Here is a 24,290-nt window from a genome sequence, read left to right on the forward strand (position 1 = left end):
AGCATAGAATCAGATGCAAAAGAAAGAAACTGAAAAGGTAGTTCCACAAGAATACTCTCAAGAACAACACCAGTAATAACATTTTGCAAGGTTTCCAATTCATACAGCAGCCAAACAAATATTTTTGATTGATAATTCTTCAATTTTGTTTTGCTACCATGAGTTTCGTTTCTCCCCAAATTTCATCCTTGTCCTCTAAAATCAAATACATAATGAGATTCCTATCTAACCCTTCAAGAACAAATATGTACTACGGATAAAATTGAAGGCGGTAGTAAATGATTCTTCTAGGATACATAACTCAATTGATTCCCCATCGATCAAATTCCAATGCGAACAGTTAATGTTGAAGAACGACATGTGGTAACTGTTTTTTCACTGAGAGGCTAGCATTTCGAGTTAGTTTGTGGTACTTTAGGACTAATGCTTTAAATCATAAATAAAAGAGAAAAACCAAAGAGGGTGAATTCAAGCATAATGCTCTGTAAGGCAACCTCTTAAAACTATAGGAAACTACCGTGGATGACATAATAGGATGGCACTCGTTAACTTCTGAGCACTAGTGGCTTCAACCACATCTGATGTTAATCGAATATCAAAATCTTTGTCCTAAATTTTGCGATATACGCATATATACTGAAAACTAGGACCGTTCTCAACTAGCCAAATAACTGTTTGAGCTTATAAGCAACCCAGAACAAAAGGTAAGAATTAGACAATGAAAAAACACATCCTCCAAGGATTGACCAAAAAGAAATTGGCAAGGGCATTTTTTTCCAGTTTTGGAGCGACAATTTTAAATACATCTCCCAGTAAAGAGACTGACAAATATCACCAATTTTCATCAATATGAGTGCTATGAACGTGCGAGGGAACAATGTTTCTAATGTCTGGAAATAAGAGACAAACCAGCTAAACAAGAGAAGACATGAAAGGAAGGCCCGGTAAAGAAATCATTTGCTCTGTACCTCAGCAATTAAAATTTGATGTTTTAAGAGACTAACAAGATATCAATGAACCCATCAAGAATACGAACTAAATAACAAACCCAAACAAAAAATCTTGAAAAAAAAAGTCGAACCTAAGTTTTACCTTTGGGGATGAAAACCCGTGTTCCAAGACAAAGAGCACAATCTAATGCCATGGCCATTAGCTGTTTTTTTTTTTTTTTTTTTGTAAGTAGCAAGCTCAAAAAACTGCTATGGGGCGTTTGTTCGACTTCCACGGAGAGAAAAGAAACAGAGAAAGGTAAGAATTTGGAAGCAGCAGAAGCGTTAAGTAGGAATAATATTGGTTCCTAAGGTTTTTGTTAGCAAGACCGAGTCTTCAGTATTTTTTCCCCACTACGGCTACAGAGACCCAGGCAACAGTGCTTACACATTTGATACTCGCTCCTACCCGTGATGTAACTGGTGTATGTGTTGTGTCATTTTGTGTATAGGTTTTTCGGACTGCACGAATCACGAGGAAGAAGGCAACGGTTCAAAATCTGAACAAAGGTTAAAACTGCAGCAAAATGGGTTTAATTTTTGTCTTAAATAGTGAGCAATGGCATCCCACTATTTTCTTGTTTTGAACTGTCTTTCTATTTGCACTTTTGACTCTCAGTTGTCATTCTCAAATCTGAAAGTCTAATTCTTTAATTTTTCTGCATATATTTTTGTCGTATTCCATTAGTTCATTTTTAAAATATATATGTGTGTGTGTGTGTGTGTGTGTGTTAGAGTTTGGACTTAATCTCTTGACTCTTATCATGTCTCTAATTAAATTAATTAAAGTAAACTTTGTTTTATCCTTCTGAGAAGAGTAATGGACATATTCATCATGATCATCATTAATTAAATGGACCAAAACATGCATTGTGCAGCATCTCAGAAAGAGAGAAGGCTTGCCCATTTATTTCCTTCCTCGTACAACTCAAGGTCTGAATTCTGGGACATGGCTTATTTCAGAATCATATTTTTGCAACATTTTAACATCCATATTGCGATAAGAAATGTCAGATTCCACGCCCATTATACCTTTGATTTTGTACTTACAGATTAAATTCTCAAAAACAGATGACAATTACACAGGTATCTTGTCCAGTATATTCCTTCTAGTGGGACTTGATGCTCCTCTTCAGATTTTTACAGAAACCACATCAGATTATCACATGTTGCCTCTGAGAATTCTTGATTCCGCAGAACTTGTAGGGGGTCAAACAAAATACTTGGAATCAAATTTAAGACCTTTGTCCTCTTTTGTAATAAAAACTAGACCATTTAATACTAAATCATCGACATGATTTCACGGTCTTATATCGACAAGAAGTGATCAGCAGATAAGTTTTATAATGGCTTCGACTATAGTTTAATCAGATTCATCATACTCTTACAATATTTGTCTATTCAGTAAGAAATTTTTTGGTCGCTTAATGCTGCGAAACGTATTAGTAATTATACCACCATCCATGAGAATATCAAATACGAAAGGTAAATCGCAGAAATCCTCACAGGTTCTCCATCTTGATGGGCTTCCCTGGCTCTTTTGGAACAAGTCCCTCTAAATATCCTTCAAAACTGGACAGACACGTTCAATATTTGGTTCATAAGATGAGACAATATTTTTAACTCAAATTGTTGTATAACTGAAGCACAAAACAGGATGATGCAAGAATGTGGAGTCTCGTACTTCACACCAAACAATACCTAAAAAGATTAAATTTTAAATTGTTTGGATGAACGAAATTCAAGTGTATTTCAAAACTACTATATATATCAAGTTAAACGATTTCAAAATAATTGTGGGTGTCATCGAAGCTTTCTCCAATCAAATTCATCAATTCAAGTGCAACACAATGTAATTTTAAAGAAGACGGCGGCAGACATCAGATTTACCCAGGTAGTTTCTCATTAACACTAAATATAAATGTATCGATTCACTGGAGCAAAAAATCAGAAACTCAGTGAACAAACAAGATGGGAAAGATCTTAAACGGCAGTTAGAATCATGATAGGCCCAATGCTTTTTCAAGAATTAGGCTTGGAGAATGTTTTATGTCGACTCGAATACAAATTCAAAGTCAATTCCTAATATGATTATCTCATGTTACCTTAGCCTAAGAACATCAGGTTCCTACAAAAGAATCATGGTCTTCGACTGTCAAGCAAACAAATGCAAAAAAGATGAAATAGTAAAAGTTCTACTCCAAAGAAAAAGCAGTAGCAGAATCCTAAGATTTGCATCTGAGTTCAACAGCCAAAAGTGAGAAATTGAATATCAATACAACTTTTAAAAAAATGGAAGGAAATTTTATTCAGTGAGTAAAAAGACATTTTTTTAACAAGGAATACTCCATCAGGGTAAGAACACATACAGGTAATAGTATTGCTGTACCACAGCATTTCGTCCCTTTTCGATTTTATCCAGTTTTGAGTTTTCATCACAAAAAAGAAGTTTAAGTCCCAATACATTCATCCTCAGCAAGATAATATTCATTAAAGATGATACGAGGAATCTATAAATGAAATGTGTTTTAAATATAAGAAAGGAAACTTACTCAACCAAGCAAGATTCCCCTTTACAAAATGTTCTTCTCACCTGGCATTGTACTGTCACTAGATAGAATTCATTCTATTTCATTTATTGTCCTCTTATCTTATTTTTCATACAGAAGGAAACGCCTTGTGGAGAGAGACACCCAGTAAGAAGGGCCTTTCTAGAATATAAGTTGTGCGTTAGGTTTGATCCGAAAGACTGGAATAACATTTTACTAGGGCCTACAAAAACAAGTTATTAAAGACTAATTAGCTGCCCGAAGCTCTTTGGTCTCGCTTGCAAGCATTATCCACAGAGTATAATTGTATCAATTCTCTTCTGAAACCAAAAATCAAGTCCACAGCTATAGTTACCAGTTCCAACCTGGATTTGAGAACCACTGAACCACTACAACAGAAACCCATTCTTCTGTCTGCCTTACTTTACCCACATTATTGACAACCATTTGATTGTGTGAAACTTAATATATTAAGAACTCACATGATAGTTAATTTAGCACTTAATATGAGCGACAAGGAAAAGGAAAACATACTAACAGTTTGAACATTTTATCAAGCAATCCACTGCAAGTTCTTCTATACACAAACAACACAATAAATAAAAAAAGTAATTCTAGATTATGGTGGAGAACTGGAAATTGTAAAATTACTTCAATCTGAATTTTATGGCCCAAAACGGTTTGCTATTCTCCCTGTACAAATGTTATCGATTATGCAAAAGAATGGAAGCATATATGTTAGTAAAAGTTAACAAGGACATAAAAACCCAATACATACCCAGCCAAAACCAGAAACTAAATTCAAAACTCAAACTCCCACTGTCTACATTGTATAAAGTTTGTTTTTTATCAGACTAAAAGCTCAAGATGACATGATAGCATAATTCTAATGATAAAACAACACTTCAAGAAAACAAACAAAATATTAGTGCCAACTTTGTGGCAAAAATTTATGACCCAGCATAAAACAAGTTCAAAAGAGACTCCAAATCCTTAACCATTCAGCATAAAAGCCAAAGCAAATTCTGCATCTAACTTGATCATTCTGCTGAGGCACCTTTCTTTGGTTTCACATCCTTCACCTTTGCAATCCTTCCACTTGTTTTTCCATGATGCTCCATATTTTTCTTTCCCTTCTTTCCACCGGACTTCTCTAAACCTGTTAACCTATCTTCGTTTGACTTCCTACCCTCCACCTTCTCTGCTTTAGCCTTTTTCTTCGCCAGCGTTTTACCATTCAACTCATCCAAAACTCCTCTCTTCAAAGTTTTCCTCTGTTTCCTTTTATTCCCCATATTTTCTCGAATTGTTAAATCATCATCCTCAATAACATCTGCCTCTTCATTACCATCAGCATCACTATTGTTCTTCAAAATTCCTTCCTTCTTCTGTCCCACAAATTCATCATTATCCTCACTCCCCACTGGTTCATTCTCATTCATATCATCTTTATCATCAGCCCTCTCCATAACATCGCCAACATCCATATATTGAAGCTCATGAATTCTCCCAGACTTCTTCTTCTTCTTCTTCCCACTATCACCATCCTTGATCGCACTCATTTCCTTAGACTCGGCGGCATTATCACTCAATTTCACTAGCTCGGCTCCCTTCTCACTTTTCGCACCCTCTATTTTCAACTTGAGGTCTGGCAAAGCTTGATAAATCGGCAGCGACACAGAGTCATACAACTTCAGGTATAGACTCCTCACACCATTCCACTTCTTTGGCACCTTCTCAATAGCCCCCACAATCGCATCGAACACATTATCCACAACTTCATCCTTATCCATCGACACTTTTCCGACCTTCACCACACAACATGTCCCGGTCCTCATGTACAGTAACGCACTTCCCAAAGCCCTCTCCACTTGAAACTTCAAATTTTTTTTGCTGAAATCCTACCCCCAAAGGAAGCTTCTTTTTCTTGAAAAATTCCTTACCTATCAACTTGGGCAGCAAGTGAACAACCCTTCTGTCCACCAAGAATAAGTCGTAGCTATGACAGAGCTTCCTTTTTGCTTCAAAAGGCTTGTAATTAGTCTTCAATTTGGAAATCTTAAGAACTTTCGAGATGGGAATGTTCTGTGATTTCACAAGTTTCTTGATGTCTTCAGAAAGAGGAGTCGGTGATTGAGCCCTATCGTCTATGATCAAGCAAATCTGCGACGAAAGGTCCAAGAGGGGGTGAGTAAGCGAAATTTGAAACGGTTTGGTACGCGATTTTGACGGAATTTTCTTGAGGGTGAGGTTCAGGTAGACGTAGTCGTCATCGGGGAAAAGCTGCGGCTTTTGGCTGGAAGACTGTTTGGATTTGTGCTTCAAAAGAGCGCTAACAGCCCTCTCAATAGTTGACTTATCAACTCTAGATGCCTCCCCAGCTGGTTGAGCGGTGGAAGCCATTTTTAGCAGAGGACGATGCGAGTGCGGCGGCGTGCAGGGTGTGTGTTAAGAGGAGCTGCAGAGAATGAAGTGAGTGCGGCGGCGTGTGTCAAGAGGGTAATGAAATTGGGCATGAAAGCCCAATTCAAATGTAGCTGGGCTATCACAAGCCCAAACGTTCACTCATAATCTATGTTAAATATTTGAAATTGGATTTGAAAATATTTGATTTTCTAAAATAATAATAATAATAATAATGTGAACTGATGATAACATAGATTTTGGATAAATGGTTTTTTTAAAAAAAAATTTAAAAAGACTTAAAATAATTTGATTGCTTTTATAACTAAAATTCAATGAAATCCTACCAATTTTGTAAAGATTTCACTTGGTGAAATGAAATCACATGAAATCAATCATGTTTTGAAATTTCATTTTGGCAAACATTAAAATGATATTTACAATTCCAAATCTCATCAAATTCCATCCAATCCCATGATGTCGAACACATTGTGAAATTATATATATTGGTTACTTTTATTTGGGTGGGATGTTGAAAAGAGACGTGGTACTTTAATTTGTATGAAAATTTATTATATAATAAATGACGAAATATTTAGTTAAATTTCGAATATATTTTACCTTGACAAAGTACGTGTGACATTTATGGAATTTTGAAAAATATTTCATCACCACAGCCAAAAGTAGTCACCATTGAGGTTTAAATTTATTTAATAGTATAAACGTCAAGAAATTCCCTTCTACATCATCACACCAAAAATAGTCACCATTGTTATCATATTACGTCGCTAATTCTTTCGTTTTTATAAAAAAAAAAATTCATTTATAATTTTTTAAATAAAATGTATTTTAAAAATTATTTATACAAATATTAAAATAATTTACGCAAATCATATAAATTAATGATTTTCAAATTTATAAATAATGTATGAAACAATTAAATATTTAGTTAATAAATAAAAAAATTGTTTAATTTAAGAGAGAAAAAAAAATATATATCAGATCGACGAAGAGGTGATATTAGACCAATGAAGAGGTGTTACAAAATGAATCGAAACGCCCAAATTTATAGAAAGTTTGCGACGGTTTATGAGTAAAACCGTCGCTTTTCGCGACGGGTTTTTGAAAAACAGTCGTTAATTTAGCGACAGTTTGAAAAAAGCGTCGCTAATTAGCGACAGGTCTCGACTCTCAAGAAATGTCGCTAATGAGCGATAGTTTATCATAAGTTGTCGCTAATTAGCGACGTTTATTATACTGTCGCTAATATTTGCGACGGTTTTAATAAGACCGTTGCAAATATTTTATTTGCGACGATTTTTTATTAACTGTCGCAAATTTAACGACAGCTTTTGAAAAACCGTCGCGAAAAAATGATTTTTTTGTAGTGAAATAATACATTTTAAAATTTTGTTTACTTGATTAGGTTCTTACAGGACAATACTCGTAATAATCATTATAATAAGTTAACTAACTACTAGTCGATTATTTGATCGAATTCAAATTTAGTAGCTAAGAAAATAAATATCCAACCTGAAATATTTAAAACGAAATTGAAAGAGATGTGCCCACCTATTTCAAAAAGGTAAAGAAATAAAGCATTGAAAACAACCATTCAATGCTTACAAGTTGCACAAACCCTATTTAATTTATTCTTACCGAATAATGTAATCAATAAGGTATCTCTGTATAGTAATATGATATTTTTATAATAATACATATATAGAGTTTTGTTACTTGACTTTGTGCTGACATAACCCTCACATATTAGATGAATGATATACAATGAAAGACAAGTGAGCTTGTTACCTCTCAAGCTCAACGTGCAAACTTGTCAAATCCTTGGCTTCCCTACTGCAGTGCTCATCCACAATTTCAAACAAATCCCACTTCAAATCTTTAAAGCAACATTAATTACTTCTTGTTGGTATTTACAGCTTTTCTTAAAGCTCAACACATCTTGCAACTCAGTTCAACGAAGAAGCGAACCGAGAATATGGCTGACTTTGATAAAAATGGAAGTGTGGACCAATGTGAAGAATCCAGGGCGGAGGAGACGGTTCCGGTTGCGGAATCCGGGTCTCCAAAGGATTCGATCGTGAAGTATTTGGAGGAGGAATTCAGTGAAGCGGCAAGATCAGTGGTGGACAAGGTGGCAGAGTCTTCTTTTGTTGAAGAAGTTGAGAAGTTGGTTCATGTGTCGGATCCATGGGATGCTCTCAAGAATTTAGGTTGTCACAAAGATGAACAGAATAAGGAGGCCCCGGAGGAGAGCACGTTGCCAGCTTCAGATGAAAACGTTGGAGAATCCCCAGAGAAAACCTCCGACAAAACTCAGGTCGTGGCCTCAAAAGAGCGAGAAACGGATGATCTGCATGAAAATCAAAAAGCCACACACACTCAGGTACGTATGATGTTGGGTTTCATTGTCAATTTTCAGTCGAAATTATATGATTCATTTAAAAGAAAATGGCTCTGATTTGATTCGAAAGAGTTGCAAACATGTCCAATGATGCCTGTTTTGGATATTTGTTTATTTTATTCACCAGGTTGCTTTGTTTGCCTTCCAACGATGAAAATTTGTCTTGATTAATTTGTTTTTTCACATCATCATTTGAACTATGAGTTACGTACACATAAGCTAACCATTTCGTCTGACTGAAACATGCCTGGAGCAGCCATTTGTTGCTGTAAGTGCTTCATCAAAGGCTTCTTGGGCGAATTGCTGCGGTTTGCTGGACTTTCTGAAACCTTCCGACCAGTGATTTAATTTTTGGCATGTTTCGGTTTTCTACAAACTCAGATAGATCAGCCGAAACGGGGCAGTTGTTCCCTTTGTTAGAAATTTACTTGTTCTTATATGAGTGATTTTGATATTATTGAGCTTCATTGTTGGGTGTGGTTTTCGGCAGGATCCAAAAGAATATGGAGCAACTGTGTTGCGAGAAGCACTATTGAATTAATCGAAGTTTATTGGGTTTGTTTTGCGTTTGATTTGTTCATTTGATTGAAGAAGCTTTTGTATTTGTGAGGGGTTAGGTTGAGGTTTTTACTCATTTAGTGGAGAAACTAAAGATGAAACTCGTTGTGTACGTCTTATTGCTTAAAATTACGTTTGGCTAAATTCCCTCTTTATAGAAAACCAAATGTATGTAAACAAAAGCAAGAAGAAATTACTTAGGAATCCGTTACAATATTTTTTAATCAATAACCCACACGGACAGATTACAATCCACCGATTCAGTAAATATTATCCATGTATGAGATTTATATGTATTGAAAAATTCAATCATCTACAATACACGAAACATATACCAGACCTTTTTGGTCACAAGTTAAAGATAAGCTTCAAGTATTATCATGCATCTTATTTAAAAAATATTGGATTTACAAAATAGAAGACCTAGCCATATTCCCCTTCCTACTATTCCAGGTAGCTGGATTTTCTATGGAGTGACGACTCTCCCTATTGTGTCCAGATTCGTTTCATGCAGCTTTCGTCATATGGCTTCACCTAGTTGGCAATGATAAGGAGCAATTGTTTTAACCAAGAACAGAACAAAGAGCAATGGAAGCGTTCAAGCATTTTCCAGAAAGCAAAAGGGAGCAAAAATACATTTATCGCCTTTCTGTCCACGGTAGCACATGTGAACTGGAATTTATGAGTTTCAGTTCCAATCTAGTTTCTTGAACAAGCCCTTTGATAAAGGAGAGCACAACCATAACTTTCACTAAAAACAGTGAATCGCAACCTCATATATTCAAGCACAGCTCTAAAATACTTAATATCTAAGATTCAAAGCACTCGTAGCCTCAGAAACTGCAAATATATAATTGGTTGAATCAATAAAAGGAACAGAATACAAACTAATAAGCAAATACAAGGGTCTACAAAAACTATATGATCATACATCAATCAACGCAAGCTTCAAAATCTGCTCGACCAGAGTTAAAAACTTACAAAGTTATCCCAAATAATATTCAATGCCGGCAGTTTTCTGAGAACATATTTCTTCAGCAGTGATCCACAATAAAACCGAACATTCAGCTGAGATCACCAAACTTCCTAATAAAGAAATCAAAGTCACAACCGGGAAGAAAAATACCACTGATCAAAACTAATATTTTCTCTTACGGAAAGAAAAATATTCTTCCAACCACCACCAATATGCAAAGTTACGCCATGCAAGCCATTATTTTCTTGAAATATGTTGAATGTAGCAAGCAACCCCCACAACAACGATGGCGGAAAAGGTTGAGCCTGCCACTAGCAACCAATCTTTTTGGCTCGAGTCACCAAAAAATCCATTCTTTCCAACCCGAACTCTACCATCGCGTTCAATACCACCATTCACAGCATCCACAACTGCTCTTTCCTTCACTTCATACGCAATAATCATCTTCTCTTTCTCATCCAAACAACTCTGCAAAAGACTGATTTCCACTTTCATTTTCTCAACGGTCTTCTCCAGATCATTCTTCAACTTCTCCAAATTCTTGCTACTTCCTACCATTGTCTCCAACTCCTCAACCCTCTTCTTTAAATCACCTAGTTCCCTTTCTTTCCCCTCCAACTCATTCCTCATACTACTCTCCACTCCCTCCAAATTCTCAACTTTAGAAACCAGCAAATTTCTTTCCTTCTCGATTGCCTCCAACTTAACATCCTTTTCCTCCTCCCTCTGTTTAATCCCCACCATTTCACTTTTCATATCTGACAACTCGGCCGTTGTCTCTTGCAAATCGCTCATGGTGGAAACCAAATCGTGCTGCAACCTAGACACATCAGCTTCCAACTCTGCAGCTCTAGCAACCACAGCTCCCAAAGTCTTATTTTCTGCTTCCACTTCGTGGACGTGTTTTTTGAACTCGTCATTCTCATTGCTTAAAACCTTGACGGAGTCTTCCAACTCCTCAATCTGCTGCTTATATTTCTTGTTTTGCTCATTGATTTTATCATTTTCTTGTTCAAGATCACTGACCTTCAGAGTAAGCCCTGAAATTTTAGCAGAATTATCACCAGATATTTCCACTTCACGATGACCAGATAATTCTCCAACGATCGTCGTCTCATCAGCCATTTCTTACCCTACAAACGAACAAAACAAAACAAAACAAAATGTCGATCGAATTAATAAATAAGAAAATCATTTCTAATTTCGAGTGAAGGGCTAAAAAGAAACTAATTTCCAAAAAAATAATAGTCCCCTGCAATCATCAGCACAAAGGGACGAAAGAAGGGAATTCTTCAACTCAGTTTCCCTACCTACAACTATAAGCACAAAGGAACCTGAAAAATCGTCCCAGACCCCAGAGAAAAATCAACGTGGAACAAAAAGGTTTTTCAAATCATGATTATCAGGTATTGTGGGCTCAAAATCAAATTCCAATTAGATTTTTTGGTTAGAAATAAGATGGAATGTTAAAATTTGGACTCACCGTCGTGGAGGATTGAGCTCAAAAGCTGATGCAATTTAGGGTTGGAATTTTTTAAAAAATATAATCAGAAGAATTACTCGAAGTCGTGTGGAGCCCAAATTTTTGGATGGCATCCTGTTAGTGGGCCATCGGTTGAAATGCTGGATCCTCACACCTAATGCAGTTTTAGCCCATTAGTACCTAAGCCCAAAAACTATAGGATCTAAACAGAACGTTACTATTTCATATTTTACGCTTCTATCCAGCGGGGAAATTGAATTATGCATCTAAAGTGTGGAAATTTCATGAATTTTTATTTAATTATTTTTAAAAAAATAAAAAACTGGTTGAGTCGGGTTCGGATTGGGAGTTTTCGAATTCGTTCATGTTAGGTCAGGTTAAAATTTTTTTAATGCTATCATATATCAACCTCATCTACTCGAATTCACACTTTTAATTTGGATGATAATCTTTCATTGCTCCACGTGTGATCTAGATGTAACATGATGTGTCAAAGTACAAATTTTGTGTATTTATTCTATATAAAATCAAAATTTTCTATAATAAGTGATGTCTTATTTTACGAATTAAATCATCTGTCATCTTATTACAGTTTTACTCATTTTCCGAATTAACCTTCATAAACTGCATTATCTAGTAATAATGACAATAATCTAAAAACCTTAAATAATTAGCTTGTTAGTATCACTTCGTAACTGTTGAAGCATTAATATGTCGTGGGTATTAATTTGTAATTAGATCATAAAATATATGAAAAATACATTTATCAAACGCGGTATTTTTTCACCTATGACCAACAAATTTAATGATCTTATAGACTCATAAATATATATTCATGCAACGAATCGACTTGATCAATATTTTTTACAGTAAAAATTGTTATTTTCACTGAAACAAGAACATATCACCCAATATTTATTCATTAATGACAAAAAAATAATACTTTTGCATTAAAATATAATAATTTAGATATAAAAATAGCATTTGCATAAATAAAATTAAACATCAATCTCATAAAATTAACTCGTGATACAAAGTTCTTATACTAGATTTTATGTTCTCGTCGCATAATATAATCATGTAAATGCACATCTTAAAAAGTAGCATACAATGACTTGCCGCTTCATCGATGAACAGTTAACTGTTAATTTGTTATCATTTCGATGCGTCAAACTAATTTCTAACAGTACGTAAAAATGATATGCAAGGAGGAAAAACAATTTGAGAAAAATATGTTTTCAGTACCACGAGGAGAAAAATACGGGGAAAAAAAAAAGGAATCGCGAGATGTTATAACATAGCATCAAACTGGGCAAATTATAAATTTTGCGACGGTATAATTGTTGCTATCTGATTATCTCTAGCAAGTAAAATTTTCCCAACTCCATTACTAAAGAAGAACCGTCTTCTTTTTAAGGAAAACTAAGCAGTGAGCACCAAAGTTTTCCCTTTCTGTACACCATGCACAACCAGCAACCACAATGTACACAAATCATCCTCTAAAAAGGGTGGAGATGGTTCTCCCTGACAACAAATCCTCAGCCGGCTCAAACGATGATAAGCCTTTCATGAGTACATCCTTGCCATACCATACTGAATCCCACCAGCTTTTCTGTGGGTAGCCATATTTGAAGCAGCCGCAGCAGCTACACCGAGCCCGCTGTATTGACCTTTCGACTGTAGCAGATTTGCGTCGATCATGACAGCTCTATCCTCAACATGGTCCACCTTAGTCACCCCTGCTCGAGCAATATAATATGAATTGCAATCTATGTTTATAGCTATATCAGGAGCTAACTTGGAGGCCATGCTGCAGTTTGGTATTTGTTTGTTGTGTGATGATGGTAGTTCTCTGTGTGTCTTGGCAGCCGATCTTTCTGGCATTCCTGTACCGTTTCTATGGTAATAGTAAGTTACCGGAGGAGGTTGGTTGGGAAGGACTGTACTACTAACTAGATTTCTAGGATCATATGTATCTTTGATGACACTCCCGTTCTCGTAAGGCAAAACTGGACCAGCAACTTTCCCAGTTTTAGCTAAGAGCCGAAAAATTTCACAAGCAGTGGTTAATACTACTGATAAAACAAGAATGACTCAATCAGGAAAAACAATAGGTGAAGTTTTGGTATTTAAAAACTAAAAATACCTTGTGTGATTCTCTGTTGTGGTTGTGTGGTTCTTGATGATCCACTGTGAAGTCCGGTAAGCTCTCTAGAGTTCCAACTACATAACTCTTCACCATTTTGTCTATCTACTGCATTTGCAATGATCGATGGTTCTTTAGGAGGAATTGTATTCGAATGTACAATAGTAGACCTGCATCATCACCAGAATTGATAATGCACAACCGCACAAAAGGTCTGGCACATATAAGACCAAACATGACCGCAGATAGACTACAATACAACGGGTACCAGTTGGTTCCATGGAAGTAAAATGAGCTGAATTATAATAAGGTGGGATGATTTTGTCAGGATAAGTCAACTATTAGTTTAGAATATAGAGATCTACTCATCTACTCATGCTATGTTGGTGACACTTAGACACACATGAGGGTCTAACTAACTGGTCAGAGAATTGCACCAAGTTCCATGACGTGGGAGAAAACTATACTTATGAATTCAGTTCAAAAATCCCAAGTCAGGTTATATAATCATCGTCTCCAACATATGGAAAGCACCAGAAGGGACCCTACTACAAAAAAGTAATAAAGGACCATGATAAATATATAAGAAACATATTAAAGACTGTTTATAAATAATTACTTGAGATGAAACTCGCTAACTCAAGAATGAGTAAAATCAACAGCAATCACTAAACGCTACCAGTTCAGAAAAATTCTGAGTAGAAGCCTAGAAGGTAACCAGTAGTAAATTTACCAGGATATGTACATGGAGGACACTTTTCAATGATTTTTATATCAGAACAGAAACAAAACAGTGCCAAAAAGGCCAAATTTTGCATATACCTAGGAAGAGAAACATGCTTCCTGTCAAGTGGAATCACCGGTCCACTTTTACCACCAATTTCTTCCAGATGTGCAAATTGCTTTTTAAATTGGTCGACAGCACTACATAAAAGGTTAATGTTCCAAGATCAGTAACATCTACAACAAGGAGAGTTGGTAAATAGAGGATAGTTATCACCTGGGATAGAGAAAATTAGTTCTCTCAATTCCATTAATGTAATCCTTCAGCAGCTGAGGATGGTACTCTAATATCTCACGGAATATTAACTCTCGAACATCCTCCTTTGTCACCCTTCGCCTCTCAAATTCGAATTCCATCTTCGAAATTGGCTGGCAAGATGGTTCTCTCTCAACTTTGGCCAACCCCTGAAAATAAGGATCACCAAGTGCCTGAAATAGGAAAATAAATAAATATTTGTAAAAACAAAAATATCAATAAAAGGATATCATATATCAAAAGAGATTAATCGTATCTCAAAACCCTATAGAAACAATTAGAATCATGATAGATAGATGAATGGCCAAGAATGAAGGATGGGCGTGATCAAATGAAAGTCCAAGGTAATTATTTGAATCACCTAACAGATATGACCATCCTTTTGCTTCTGATTTGACAAGATTTTTCAATTACCATTCCAGATAAGGTCCCCTCACCCAAAAAAAAATTGCACCAAGTGTGACTTGGAACAACTCCGGATAGTATTTTCTAAGCCACTAATTCTCTCATGGGCCATTTCTGCATATAACTTATCATGTCCTCCCTGGTCTGTTCTCACATTTCTTTTCCTTCGTACTTTCTATCCTGTCAATTTCAGCACGGCAGAAAAAGGTATTCCCCAGAAGTAGATTTATACCAAGACAGGGAATCAGGTGATTGACAGAGCCACATTGAGCAACAGCTCATGTAATCACGACAATGAAGCTAGCAACCAAAATTATATCCTATCTCTTCACAATTGTCAAAGGAACGAAACAAGGCCCATCCTTTCTCATAGCTTCATCTACATTTAATGATGTTTTTTGCCTCCAGGAAACCACTCATTAAGGGTAAAAGTTAACAGAATTTTTTAGCACTCTGTATATTTCTATCTTCTTGTGTTTTATAATTTCTTAATTTGAAGAAAAACAGTAGCAATTAGTGTTTTTTGAGACATTAAAACATTTTACTTTTCAAAATATATGAATTTAGACAGCAGATCACTGACTGTATGATATTCTGGTTGGATAGTCAATTCAAGTGTTACTTGGGTAATTATCAAAGTTTTACGAAATTTAGATTTTTCGGTCACTGAAATTTCATGGTTTCAAAAGCATACCATATGAAAGAGAACGAGTGGTCAAGCATATATCCTAAATAATTGAAGATTATATAGAAAATTACAACGAAAATTATATTTCTTCTCAAGTCTTAACTGGATTAATGGGAAGTGTTCTAGAACAGGTGTACTTTTGTTTTGGGGGTAAACAACTTAAAAAGGAAAAAATAGTTCTTAAGGCCATAACAAACCTCTTCAGCAGTTGGACGGTCCTTGGGATCAAAAGCAAGCAACCTCTCCAAGAGTCGAATGGCCAAAGGATCAGCATTTAGAAATTTCTGCGCAAAGGGAACAGGTTGCTTCTTCCTCATGCTTGTAAGATATCTCCTAGCTTTTTCATTACGCACCTTAAACAGGAAACAAGATTTTAAAACAATGAACAGATTGGATAATCAAAGCTTTAGTCAAACACTTGTAATATTAAAGACACTACTAAACAAGTTTCACTGTTGCATACTCGAGAAATGGTATCCATTGAAGGTGTGCCGAGCAGATCAGTTATCATATCCAGTTGGTGAACAACATTCTTTCCAGGAAAAAGTGGTCTCCCAGTCAAAACTTCAGCAAAAATGCAGCCGATACTCCATATGTCAATAGCCGGAGTATACTGAACAAAAAGATACAAACAGAAACCTTGATATAACAGCACCTATTAATGTGGAAATGTAAATGCTATAAAGCATCAATAAATAACAAGCCTATAAATGTACAGCTGCATGTATGAGAACTAACTACTGGATGAGGGTGTAGAACTAATATTAGAATATTAAAAAAAACAACCAACCACGTAAATTCATACTTACAATTCAGTTGTTCCCATCTATCTGACAACTGTAAGCCTACTGTACATTTGTACTCATACATAAGACCCTCAATTTTGAACAATATGATGCTATGAAAAGGTTCACAACTTGGCAAACAGTTATCAACACATCAACCAACCTAAATCCCATGTCAGGAATCAACATGTTTTTATGGACTACCAAAATGATCTTTCAACAACCTCGAAAGAAACTGCAAATTCCACGAAATCAGAGAAAACTGAAATACACTGACATGGAAATGCGAGAATCATACACTTGATGAAAAATAAGTCAAATCCCGAAAGTATGCACAGACATTTGACTAAAAAACAACGACTGGGTAGCAGGGGAAAGTGTAGAACTATACCTTTGAGAAAAACGAGCCACACAATTCTGGAGCCCTATACCATCTTGTAGCAACGTAATCCTGTTTTTGATGCCATCAAAAAATAGAAGCAAGCAAACAGAAGTGAGGGTAGGTAAAAACTTTTATTTGCATACCGTCCAAAATATCGTTGTAGGTGTGTCATTAAAGGCAACTCTTGCCAGTCCAAAATCGCATATCTTGAGTTTACAATTTGCATTTGCCAGAATATTTTTCGGTTTTAAATCTCGATGATAAACATTAGCTGCAGGGAAAAACCTTGAACATCAAAAATCTTCACAATCTCGCAATGTACAAATAGTGGCCTTAATCATAGATTGTATAACAAGACTGCCGAACAGTACCAAAATCAGTCTACACATATTGGCATCATCTCTCTGTAGAAATCAAATTTTATGCACATTTACACTGGTCATGGTAGAAGCTCGAGATTATACAGAACTCGCGGATGACCACTGATATGAAATCAGTCATATCTTGCAATCTCCCATTATTTTCAACAAGAGTATACATAGAAAAATGAAAAACAGCAGAAGGGATCACCTGTATGGATATATTTAAGGGCACGAAGCAATTGGTAAAGGAAAAACTGATAATGTTCCCGAGTCAAATCATCATTAGCCTTGATGACTTGATGTAGATCAGATTCCATTAGCTCAAAAACAACATATATATCTTTGAATTCTCTTCGGGAAGGTGGAAGCATAATGTGTTTAATATCAACAATGTCGGGGTGTCGCAGAAGCCTGAGAAGCTTTATCTCTCGAAGAATCCGTGCAGCATCAGAAACTGTGTTCAAAAATGTCACGTATTTTCTTTATTGCCACTTTTTCACCAGTATGAGTATCGATTGCTGAGCAAACAACACCATAGCTTCCTCTCCCTACGACCTCCTGAATTTTATACCTGCTTGCATCACCATATTCCGAGAAGAAATCCATTTCTGTCGAACTCTGTTGCATAGAAGAAGAAATTTTTTAGTTTTTTAATTATTAAATTAACAGTTTGTGTTGAACATCAAAGAACAAGTACGAATAAATGTGCCTTTATATGAAATGAAAATAACATATGCAGTACATATGCTCCTTCTGCATATGCAGAGCAACGCACAACAAAAGCACATATGAACTGAAAAGTAACAGAAGGTTTTCCAAAAAAAAATGGTCAGGAATCACAGAGAACATTTCCAATATTAGTAAAAGTTAATGGTCAATCCCTTATCTCTGAAACTTCAAAAATAATATGTCAGTGGCTTGTGTGCCATGGAATCCCACAGAGAGTTTGGCTATAAAAAAAGTCAATTCCTAAACTTACTAGTAGAAATGCACACAAGAGTAGTAAACAGCTAACTACAACAGCACGTCAATTAATATGATTCTATCTAAGGAATAAAAAACATGTGTGAATTGCCCCAGTCAAGAAAGAGCATTTAGAAGTTTCCAATTTACAGTGAACCTGGCTAAAAATCAGATCAATAGAAGTTTGATAATTCAGGTGGATCCAAAAGCATCTCTTTCCAGATGTTCAATAAGCATTACACACACAGAAAACTATTTCTTATGGAAAAAATTAGAGATAAAAATTATTGTTTCTCTCCCCTTTGAAGGTTAAAACAAACGTAAGACCAACATATACAGCTGCGATAATTAAGCCCTCCCACAAGAAACAGCTATAAATGAGATTTATGAGATGAAACTAATATACTCATTACTCAAATAGTTAATAACATAACATGCAGCATGAAACTCAAATATTTTTCTACCTCAGTAAACACTACAGATTTCAACCAGGAGAAAAAAGCAACCATACGAATTAAATAACTCGGATCAAAGAAGAAATAGAAGAAAAAATACGAAGAGTGAAATTTAACCACCCACTTTATGCCAAAAAAAAATTTAAGTATTTATGATGAAAGTGAGAAGTACATAAAAAATACCAGAAGATTTAAATAGGAAAACAATCAATGCATATTTTATTAAGAATTTCCAATGCAAAACATTCACTTGAAAAATAGTTAAAATATCTGAATAACAACAAATCATATCCATCACTTCGCCATCATCAGCCTAACCTATTATGTATTAACTTAACAAACCAATCATCCAGCCAACATATACCATACTACACGGAACCCTTTCACCCGATTCACTTTATACATCACGCCGTGAATAGCTCAACTATAGCTACGCAGCAATATGTAAAATTTCCAGTAATTAAACTCAATTTTCTAATTTAACAGAATAATAAAATGGAAACCATTTACATAAACAAGAACAGCCAAATCTCAAATTGACGAACGCGCACAAAATTTCATGCACACGAAACACGAACCCAAAACCCAAAATGAATTTCTTTTAGATTCGCAATTTCTGTCGAAGTCGAATATAAAATCTCTGGATAACACGCTCACTTTCTTTCGGTGTTCCGGCTGCATTGTGAAAGAATTTCAAAACCCACAAAAGATATTATTGGCCACCCTTTTCAACGACGAAATCCAGAAGAAAACCCAATTGCATTCCCCAGAAGATCTCAAAGAAAACTCAGCCGCATTTCCCCCACCGACCGCGTCTCCGAATGTCAAACGAAAAGTCCCACCTCGTACGCTTCGAATTATCGGTAGAGCCAAAAAGGAACCGATCCTTCATACAACACAATCCCGCCCCTCCTTTTTCACCCACAATCATAGAACAACAATACCGACCATCAAAAACACCCCGACAGATTAATATAAAGAAGATAACCCATACAAAGAGTCCGAAAGCCTCGCTCGCGGATTTATGGATCTGAAGGTAGAATAGATTTCTGGTGGTGGGGTGCGGGGTAGATGAAGGGCGGTGTTGTTAAGATCTGTGACCGACAGGAGATGGAGAGAGGGAGAGGTTTTGAAAAGACAGACAGGTGCGGTGCAACTGATTGAATTGAAATTCACCTGCTTGTACGTTTCGATTTATACGATGTACGTTTGTTTGTACGCTCACGCCCAGCTCAAACTTTCACTAAATCATACAAATAAAAAAAGTCTCAAAATAACAAAAATATTAAACATTCGTTATAATGTGAGGTAGGAGTGATTTTATGTTACACTTGGTTAATAGGTTCAACTTTTATTGATGTGAACTTTACATCCATCAAAAATCATGATAGATCACAGTTAGATTGAGTAATATATTGATATGGATTTCACATCAATCCAAAAGTCACGGTAGATCATAGTTAGATTAAGTTAAAATAATTGTTGTGTTATATTTTTTTCATTTGGAACCTCGACATGTTGAAATACTAACTAGAGATCAGTCTTCTAAGAAAACTGAACTGTTTTTATTTTTTCTAATATTTGAATTATAATTATATTAATAGTCACTTTAAGCTTTATTGTGAATTATAATAACGTGTTTGGAACCATTTGATATTAAATTCGAGTAAAAATTATGTAACTCGGTCTTGAAACTTTGAATTATAATTATATTAATAGTCACTTTAAGCTTTATTGTGAATTATAATAACGTGTTTGGAACCATTTGATATTAAATTCGAGTAAAAATTATGTAACTCGGTCTTGAAACTCGTTTGTAAATATTATATATTTTAAATTCGTTCTTAGTCGATACAGTCGCATCAAACGAGGATAAAGGTCGTTTGAGATTGAGACTAGCATCTGTGATGTTGTGTACCATTTTTCATGGTAAGAGCATAAAGATGTCAAATCATACAAATAGGTAATCATACGATGATTGTACCGAACAACACTCTCTGGGACTTTTCAAGTGGTTATCATTCATCGGGAGGAAAAGTATGTGGTTGTGATTGTACATGATTAGTCCTTACGACCTGGGACAACACCGAGGCTCTACATACGAGGATTGTGCTTTGACTCGTTTACCGATTCCACGAGGGTCACAAGGTGGCGAGGTTGGGTGCAATTGCAACATATGTAGGAGCCAGTGCATTGTAATCGAGGATTCACTGCTCACCTACATGTATGAATATCATATGTGATCTAACGAAATAATAATGCATAAAATCACTGGCCAGAGTGTGGGATGTGCATTAGAGAATGAGTTCTCTAGTTGTACATACAATAACACTGCGAATATTTCATAATTGCACATAGCTATCAAATCTAATATGCAACTCTCGATGAACCAATGGTTGCAGATTCGATCAGGATATATGAGATGAAGGGGCCGTATTGTACGTTAATCATGACGATTGGTTCTTGCAGAAACTATCAGTGATACCTAGAGAATCATGGGCCGATGCTACTAGATACTCTTACCATGATTCGATGGGTTTAATCAGAAATAGTTTCTAACATTTTCATGATCAAACGTTGGTGTATGGAATATGGGCAAATTAGGGTAAGCTCGAATAAAAGAAATTGTCCTGAATTACAAAGAGTTGTGAACCCACGACTAGCTGTATCTCTGAACCATTGAGAGTCACACAAGCACTAGATCATTTGTTCCCGTTGAGAGAATAAATTCAACGAGTTGAATTTATATAAAATTATGATATAGTAAATTCAAGTAGTTAAATTTATGATAATTAAATTTTGAGAGAATAAATTCAAGAAGTTGAATTTATGAGATAGTAAATTCAAGGATTTGAATTTATAATTTTTAAAATTTGGAGATATTAAATTCAAGGAGTTGAATTTATAAATTTTGAGAATTTAATTTATTAAACTCAAAAGTTGATTTTCTTAAACTATTAAATTAAATATATAGTTATAGGTATGTTTAATGGACTTGTAGGAGTACAAGTCCAACATATTAAATAATTAAAGTTCTTAATGGACTTGATTAATTACTTAAACTAGTTGGACTAGTCCAATTAATTAATCAATTCCATTAATGTTAATTATGGAACATAAATCTATTTTTATGAAAATTAGGTCAAGCATACACAATTAAGTAAATGACGTGATTAACCCTGACCTCTATTCCATCTCAAATTTTCGAAAATCCTCTTAAAACTGTGCTCTCAAAATTCGGCCACCTTGAAAGAAAATTAAGAGTTGAGTCGTCTCTCGAATTTTGATCTCCAACGAAAAACTCTTCTAATTTTCAAGTGCAATTTAGAAGAGGAACAATCATTTCAGTCGTGGACTCGATCGGAGGATTAAAGAAAGATTCTTAAAGAAAGTTCGAATTCAATAAGAGCTATATCCGCGAATACCAGAATAGTTGGAGCCAGGTAAATTAATTCGCTAAAGATATAACTTCTAACATCCTATTAATGTTTTTTTTTTATTTAAATCATACGAGTGTCCAAAGAAATTTTGAATGTCAAAATAAAAAATTTAAACTTCCGCAGCAATTTAGGCATGAGAAAACCGATATCCCAACAAATAGTTGGTAGAGATAACTTTGACTAATTGTTGGTGTTGGTGTTGGTGTTGGTGATGATGAGAGCTTTTGTAGGCTTCAATGGTGGTATTATGATTTGGTCATTCTCGTCAGCCATGTTGTATTGATACGAGAGTGAAGATGAATTCGTATAATATTGATTTTCTTATATCAAATTTCACACCAATCAAAAAATCATGGTAGACCATAGCTACATCGAGTGAAATTCATTGGCGCATGATATTCTTTCCCATTTGAAACTTCGGGTCGTTGAAAAACTAAACGAGTGGTCTGACTCACGAGAAAACCGAACTATTTTTATTTTATTTTAATCTTTTAAATAATAATTATACTGGTGGTTACTTTAAGCTTTTTATTGTGAATGATAGTAATAGATTTGGAACCTATTTCATAGATTTCAAATCATCTTCTCGTATACACTCTCGACAAGCTCAAATCAACTTCTCATATTTCAAACGATCTTATAACATGAATTAGTTTTTACGAAAATATCTTATCTATTTAGATAAGTAACATTTTCATATAATTTACTCATGACTACAGTATTTAATCCAGTTAAAAAATGCAAAAAATTACATATTATATCTACAAATTACATATTTAATATAATTTCATCATCGTTACCCAAATAATAATTTAAAACTATAAAAAATTATGAATAAACTTACTTTATTAATGATCATGATCGTGATCTCAGACTAATAAGGTATCACATAGGAAGGGATCAAAATTGAAATATAGTATCTCATTGTAAAAACATATTCTCTAAATGGAGGATAATAATACGAGCACCTTTCTTCCAAAAGCTGAAAATGACTTACTTTTCGGTCAACTTCTTAGAAAGGGACCTCGCCTATCAACATTTTATTGCTCTTAATTAATCAATCAAAGCCCCTCACAAGTAAAACAAAGTGGAAATCACTAAAGTATGGATAATCTTTGTTTTATCGAAAAATAAAAACAAAAAATCTGAGTAATAATTTTGATCATGTTCTGCTCTTATATTCGAAGTAATGGATCAGCCTCTTCTCAGATTTTATTATCCAAATTTGTTCGGAAATAATTTATGTAATAAAAGGGATAAAAAAAAACATCGTCTGAGCTGCATGATCTCGACGGCTCAACTTCCGGCCACATATTTGCAAATTAATTTCACCAAGAATCTAAAATTGTGTATTGGTATACATACCTTTCTTGCTTAATTATAATTATTGGGTGGTGGCGATATAATAGTAGGTTTTTTGTGAGACATTTCCACGGATCTTTATCCGTGATACGAGTAATAAGTATTACTTTTGACATAAAAATTAATATTTTTTCATGAATGAATCAAATAAGAGATCCGCCTCACAAAAGTTTTTGTGTATAATATATAGTTATTATCATCATGAATAAGATTAAATGCGTCAGATAAAAGAGGTTACACGATATTATTTAGTTGATTTGGGGTAGATAAACGTTGTAATTAGTTTTATTAAGACAATGACATGTTATTGCATTCTGCATATGTGATGTCATTAATTAATTAATTTATTTTTAAATCACAACCAATCTTACATGTATCTGAATATTAAAAGTTGATAAAGTGAAGTTTTTTTTTTTAAATAAAAAAATGGAAGTTTTTTAATGCTTTATTCAAAGGCAAAGTACTTTCTACTCCCATCATGTATAATGCTCATCTCCACCACTCATACTCACAAGTACCAACAAGTGGCGTTTGCATGTCAGTAGGGTAATTTTAGGGTTTAACCAATGCTTATTAAAAGATAATCAGGCAGATTTACATTAAGATGGCCTCTTCAAAATTTTAATAACATTATTACTACATAAGATATTGTTTTTTCAAGTATATATAATATTTGGCCCTCAAAATAAAATATATACAATAGATTTGGCGGTAAGACAATTTTTTTACACTATGACTCAAATTCAAGTGCTTTATATCTCAATTTTTTTCGTTTCTATACTATATTATTAAGTTTGAGACTATTAGAGTACATCAAAATATTTAATTTCATAATTATCCATCTTACCATACATAAAAACTCTTCAAGTCAGTCTATATTTTA

At 34.7% G+C, this 24,290-nt stretch overlaps 3 protein-coding genes, 1 long non-coding RNA gene and 1 pseudogene across 12 annotated transcripts; 2 read left to right on the forward strand and 3 right to left on the reverse strand.

The window, feature by feature from the left end:
• Positions 1-1,726: 1,726 nt before the first annotated feature.
• LOC142522247 (uncharacterized) lies at positions 1,727-3,731 on the forward strand. Its single transcript, XR_012814424.1, has 2 exons — positions 1,727-2,573; positions 3,555-3,731. It is a non-coding gene; the product is annotated as an uncharacterized LOC142522247 (long non-coding RNA).
• A 582-nt stretch (positions 3,732-4,313) lies between these two features.
• On the reverse strand, positions 4,314-6,014 carry LOC142522246 (uncharacterized; annotated as a pseudogene).
• Positions 6,015-7,723: 1,709 nt separating this feature from the next.
• Positions 7,724-9,023, forward strand: LOC142522318 (uncharacterized). The gene is made up of 2 exons (XM_075625620.1): positions 7,724-8,345; positions 8,620-9,023. Exons 1-2 carry the CDS (start codon positions 7,938-7,940, stop codon positions 8,704-8,706), a joined length of 495 nt encoding a protein of 164 aa, XP_075481735.1. The 5' UTR covers positions 7,724-7,937; the 3' UTR covers positions 8,707-9,023.
• A 91-nt stretch (positions 9,024-9,114) lies between these two features.
• On the reverse strand, positions 9,115-11,479 carry LOC142522317 (peroxisomal and mitochondrial division factor 2-like). 9 transcript variants are annotated; one of them, XR_012814448.1, is made up of 5 exons: positions 11,381-11,479; positions 10,077-11,030; positions 9,903-10,007; positions 9,659-9,761; positions 9,115-9,627 (listed from the first exon to the last, which is right to left on the reverse strand). XR_012814448.1 is itself a non-coding variant. In XM_075625618.1 (2 exons), exon 2 carries the CDS (start codon positions 11,020-11,022, stop codon positions 10,135-10,137), a length of 888 nt encoding a protein of 295 aa, XP_075481733.1. In that variant the 5' UTR covers positions 11,023-11,030; positions 11,381-11,479; the 3' UTR covers positions 9,769-10,134. The 9 variants fall into 9 exon arrangements, 2 of the variants coding, with proteins under 2 accessions (XP_075481733.1, XP_075481734.1); XR_012814450.1 differs by lacking the exon at positions 9,659-9,761 and having other exon boundaries at positions 9,115-9,455; XR_012814449.1 differs by lacking the exon at positions 9,659-9,761 and having other exon boundaries at positions 9,115-9,570.
• A 1,199-nt stretch (positions 11,480-12,678) lies between these two features.
• Positions 12,679-19,777, reverse strand: LOC142522316 (mitogen-activated protein kinase 20-like). The gene is given in 11 exon segments (XM_075625616.1): positions 12,679-13,455; positions 13,527-13,696; positions 14,349-14,450; positions 14,527-14,738; positions 15,856-16,011; positions 16,122-16,271; positions 16,835-16,894; positions 16,969-17,096; positions 17,396-17,642; positions 17,644-17,805; positions 19,263-19,777. Coding segments are annotated over 11 exon segments (1,920 nt in total). The 5' UTR covers positions 19,287-19,777; the 3' UTR covers positions 12,679-12,946.
• Between the last annotated feature and the right edge of the window lie 4,513 nt (positions 19,778-24,290).

Source organism: Primulina tabacum, chromosome 13 (assembly GCF_025594145.1).
Source record: "Primulina tabacum isolate GXHZ01 chromosome 13, ASM2559414v2, whole genome shotgun sequence".
Classification (NCBI taxonomy): Eukaryota; Viridiplantae; Streptophyta; class Magnoliopsida; order Lamiales; family Gesneriaceae; genus Primulina; species Primulina tabacum.

Excerpts from the sequence above, each read along its gene's own strand:
- LOC142522317 (XM_075625618.1), bottom strand. The coding sequence starts at position 11,022 with ATGGCTGATGAGACGACGATCGTTGGAGAATTATCTGGTCATCGTGAA.
- LOC142522318 (XM_075625620.1), top strand. The coding sequence starts at position 7,938 with ATGGCTGACTTTGATAAAAATGGAAGTGTGGACCAATGTGAAGAATCC. Across the intron at positions 8,346-8,619 it reads AAAAAGCCACACACACTCAG|CCATTTGTTGCTGTAAGTGC; the intron begins GTACGTATGATG and ends TGCCTGGAGCAG.